Source organism: Colobus angolensis, unplaced genomic scaffold, assembly GCF_000951035.1.
Source record: "Colobus angolensis palliatus isolate OR3802 unplaced genomic scaffold, Cang.pa_1.0 Scaffold188, whole genome shotgun sequence".
NCBI lineage: Eukaryota > Metazoa > Chordata > Mammalia > Primates > Cercopithecidae > Colobus > Colobus angolensis.
This window is the reverse complement of record NW_012115021.1, coordinates 4,479,649-4,484,575: the sequence shown is the minus strand read 5'-3', so window position 1 is coordinate 4,484,575 and position 4,927 is coordinate 4,479,649. Positions and strand designations below refer to the sequence as shown.

The window sequence follows — 4,927 nt, the reverse complement described above, 5'->3', positions numbered from 1 at the left end:
AGAGCGAGACTCTGTCTCAATAAATAAATAATAAAGATGCAGTCAGCAAGGGTAAGTAATTTGCGGAAGGTCGCTCAGCTGGTAAGTGATGAAACTGAAATTTGCCTTCAAAACCAAAAACAAAAATTAACCGGGCCTAGTGGCATGCGCCTGTAATCCCAGCTCCTCGGGAGGCTGAGGCAGGAGAATCACTTGAACCCGGGAGGCAGAGTTTCAGTGAGCCAAGATCATATCACTGCACTCCAGCCTGGGCAACAGAGCAAGACTCCATCTCAAAAAAGAAAATAAAAACAGTGCCCATTTACCCAAGAGAGTGGACAACTAGAAGAGAGAAGTAGCAGAAGCCCAGAGAGGGGAGAGTTTCCAGGAGAGCAGTCAGCCATGGGAGGCAGGGCCAAGAGGTCCACTTCCAATGACCATGCGAAGGGCACCTTGGAAATGTGTTTCATGCATTTCTTCACTTCATAATCACAGTAACTCTATGAAATACTTACTGTTACCTCCATTTTCCAGATAAGGAAACTGGCCTAGAGAGAAGGGAACTAAGAAGCGTCGTTGGGGTTGGGGAACCAAGAGGTTTTGGTCACTCTAAAAAGAGTAATTTCAGGAACTCGGGGTAGGGAGCATCTCCTCATACAAGTATCTTAGGAGGGCCTCATTATCTGAGCATAAATAACACCAGGAGAGACTACCCAAGGTAAAGAGACTTGGAATGGAGACTCAAGTGTGCGAGAAAAAATGTTTTGGGGGCTTTACCCTAATTTTTTCTTTAAAGTGTGCAAATATGTTTAGATTATCTTGTCATTAATAGAATTTGGATTATAATTGCCACCATTTGCTGACTTGGGACAAGCCAAAGAATGAAGCGTGTGCTAGGCCGGGTGCGGTGGCTCACGCCTGTAATCCCAGCACTTTGGGAGGCCGAGGCGGGCGAATCACAAGGTCAGGAGATCGAGACCACGGTGAAACCCCGTCTCTATTAAAAATACAAAAAATTAGCCGGGCGTGGTGGCAGGCGCCTGTAGTCCCAGCTACTCAGGAGCCTGAGGCAGGAGAATGGCGTGAACCCGGGAGGCGGAGCTTGCAGTGAGCCGAGATTGCGTCACTGCACTCCAGACTCCGGCCTGGGCGACAGAGCCAGACTCTGCCTCAAAAAAAAAAAAGAATGAAGCGTGTGCTCATCTGCCCATCCGTCCCTGTGTCCATCCACACATGCATGTAACTTTTCTCTCAGTGGGCTGGTGGTATGATATGTCTTCCCTCTGACTCAGAGCATAATAGTAAAGGGACTATTTCTGCCAAAATATTCCAGGACAGCAAAGCATTCGCTCTCCAAGGGCCTGCCTCAATTGCCCCTTTGGTTTTCAACTCATTCTCTCTTTTTTTTTTTTTTTTTGAAATGGAGTCTCTCTGTTCCCCAGGCTGGAATGCAGTGGCACCTTCTCAGCTCACTGCAACCTCTGCCCCCCGGGGTTCAAGCAGTTCTGCCTCAGCCTCCCGAGTAGCTGGGATCAAATCATTCTCTTTTAAAGCACTTGCTGGGTCACCAGCCTTGTGTTTCCTTCAGGCATAGGGGCCCTAACTGCCAGGTCCTCCTTATTTGCTTCATGGTGATGCAGGCAGCCATCCCATTGTCACTTTACTTTGACTTTGTGAAGCACCATGCGTTTTGCAAGATTTGCCTTTTCACTTTGTGTTGCAAGACCAGTAGGGCTAGAATCTAGTGTTAAGGCAGCAGGAGTGATTGAGTGGCTCATGAATTAGTCCACATTTTTGTGACTTCTGCTTCCCTTCGTAATCTTGCTGCTGTGGGCTGCTGAATGAGGCTATTAAGGGCCCCCTGCCTGTGTGTCTTCTGTGCCGATCTCGCAGATCTGCAGCCTTCACTCTGCCCTCTAGCTGCTCCGCACTGCCCACAGAGGAGAGATCCTCAGACGAGCTTGCCGTTGTTTTCGTTTCCACTATAAACACCCCCACCGCCATCCACCACTGACCTCCTCTTCCTAGTCCAAGATTGGGCTCCCAGGTCACCAGAAAATCTTGTAGGTCTCACCTCTCCAGAGGATTGTCATTTGTCACCTGGCACGGCACTTACAGTGCTGGATTCTAATCACCTCTATCTGTGAGCCCCAGAAAAGATGGGCTAGATCTTGGCATTCCCAGCATTTGGCTTCTAATGGCTCATTGAGGATTTGATTCCAGCCCTATTCCAGCCCTATTGTTTACTGCCTCCAACTTGTCCATTTCTTTCTTTTTTTTTTTTTAAACTCCTGAAAACCCTCTTATTCCTAATCACCTGTCTTACAACATCACCTTTTATCATGAATCAAGTACAGTGACTTTTTTTTTTACTCCAGAAATATACTTACCCATTTTTCTTTCATTTTTTTTAAGTAACTTTTTTAAAATTTTTCTATTTGGAAAAAATTTTAATTTACAGAAGAGTCGCAAGAATAAAAATAGTACAGACAACACCCATATACCAGTACCTAAATTGCTCTAGTTTTATTCTGTTTTTCTTATTCACGCCCTCTCTCCAGCTCTTGCTGTCTGTGTACCCTTTTTTCCTTGTGTGTACACAAGTGTTCAGTACACATTTCATAAGAATTAGGGATATTCTCTTTCATAACCATAGTATAGTTAACGGCATTAGGAAATTTCACACTGATGCAATGCTTTACTGTTCATCAGTTAATTTTGTTAGTTTCCCCAATAATGTCCTTTATGACATTTGTCCCCCTCAGTATAGGATCCAGTTGAGGATAAGGTATTGTATTCTTTGTCATGTCTCTTAGCCTTCTTTAATCAGGAACCTTTCTTTGTCTTTTATGATATTAATGTTTTTGAAGAATACTGCTCTTCCTTTTTTTTAATAGATTCTTCCTCATTCAGGCTTTATCTGATATTTCCTCATAACTAGACTCAGATTGTCCATTTTTAGCCAGAATACTACATAGGTGATGATGTCCTCCTCAAGATGTTGCATCTGGAGAGCCATGATATTCATCTCTCCCTCATTGGTGATGTTGATTTTGATCACCTGATTAAGGTGTTGTCCAGTGTCTCCACTGTATAATTTAAGTAGATTTTTTTGGTTTTTGGTTTTTTTCTGAGACAGGGTCGCAACTCTGTCACCCAGGCTAAAATGCAATGGCGCAATCACAGCTCACTACAGCCTCGACTCCTGGATTCAGGTGATCCTCCCACCTCAGCCTCCCAAGTAGCCAGGACTACAGGCATACACCACGACATCTGGCTAACTTTTGTATTTTTTTGTAGAGACAAGGTTTCATCATGTTTCCCAAGCTGGTCTCCAACTCTTGGGCTCAAGCAATCCACCCACCTTGGCCTCCCAAAGTGCCTGGATTACAGGTGTAAGCCACCACGCCCAGCCTCAAGTAGAATTTTTTTTTTATCAAATGCATATGTGCATACAACTCATAATAATAAGTCTGGTTATTAGGGTTAATGTTCATATTTGGAACTTATTGGTAAATTGCTGTTTTTAGTGGTCATGCAGAAACTGATGCTTTGAAACCATAGACTGCAGTGTAACCACCATGACCTATTTTTTTCTCTTTTCTTTGCCATTAAAAACTGTATAGAAGCAGCTGTGCCCCCATGGGTTGACACTAATGATGAAGAAACAATTCAACAACAAATTTTGGCCTTATCAGCTGTAAGTATCTTGTGGTACCCCAGATAGAGCATACTTTCTTCCTGTTGTGATGTATCTCTGTTGATATGACTTTAGTAGAAGTTATTTTTCTTTACAGTTTTTAAAATATTTTGAGATGTTAGGAATGTACACATTAACACATGATGTATACATTAACAAAATGTACACATACTTTTTTTTTTTTTTTTGAGGTGGAGTCTTGCTGTCACCCAGGCTGGAGTGTAGTGGTGCAATCTTGGCTCACTGCAACCTCCACCTCTCGGGTTCAAATGATTTTCCTTCCTCAGCCTCCTGAATAGCTGGGACTATAGGCGTGCACCATGCCCAGCTAATTCTAATTTTTGTGTGGGTTTTTTTTTTTTGGAAACGGTGTCTCGCTCTGTCACCCAGGCTGGAGTGCAGTGGCGTGATCTCGGCTCACTGCAACCAACCTCCTCCTCCCAGGTTCAAGCGATTCTCTTGCCTCAGCTTCCCAAGAAGCTGGTGTTACAGGTGCCCGTGCCACCATGCCCTGCTAATTTTTGTATTTTGAGTAGAGACAGGGTTTCACCCTGTTGGCCAGGCTGGTCTCGAACTCCTGATCTCATGATCCACCCCCGCCTCAGCTTCCCAAAGTGCTGGGATTGTAGGCGTGAGCTACCACACTCAGCCTAATTTTTGTGTTTTTAGTAGAGACAGGGTTTCACCATGTTGGCTGGGCTGGTCTCGAGCTCCTGACCTGAAGCAGTCCGTCTGCCTTGGCCTCCCAAAGTGCTAGGATTAGGTGTGAGCCACCAATGCCCTGCCAAAATTTTTAATTTAATTTTTTTTGTTTTGTTTTAAGAGACATATTCTCAATTGGTCATCCAGGATAGAGTACAGTGGCATAATTATGGCTCACTGCAGCCTTGAAGTGGGCTCAAGTGATCCTCCGGCCTCAGCCTTCCAAGTAGCTGGGACGATAGGCGTAAGCCACCATGCCCAGCTAATTTTTAAAAATTTTTGTGACGGCCAGGTGCGGTGGCTCATGCCTGTAATCCCAGGACTTTGGGAGGCCGAGGCGGGTGGATCATGAGGTCAGGAGATCGAGACCATCCTGGCTAACACAATGAAACCCCATCTCTACTAAAACTGCAAAAATTTAGCCGGGCGTGGTCACAGGTACCTGTAGTCCCAGCTACTTGGGAGGCTGAGGCAGGAAAATGGTGTGAACCCGGGAAGGGGAGCTTGCAGTGAACCGAGATCACGCCACTGCACTCCAGCCTGGGC

The 4,927-nt window shown here is 45.0% G+C and overlaps 1 protein-coding gene across 3 annotated transcripts in view; it reads left to right on the top strand.

The window, feature by feature from the left end:
• The window catches only part of SYAP1 (synapse associated protein 1), a 51,642-nt gene that overhangs the window by 19,891 nt on the left and 26,824 nt on the right, over positions 1-4,927 (top strand). For all 3 annotated transcript variants that reach the window (XM_011940248.1, XM_011940247.1, XM_011940246.1), the window contains exon 4: positions 3,606-3,679. In XM_011940248.1, the coding sequence (XP_011795638.1) occupies positions 3,606-3,679 (74 nt within the window). The remainder of the gene's footprint in view (positions 1-3,605; positions 3,680-4,927) is intronic.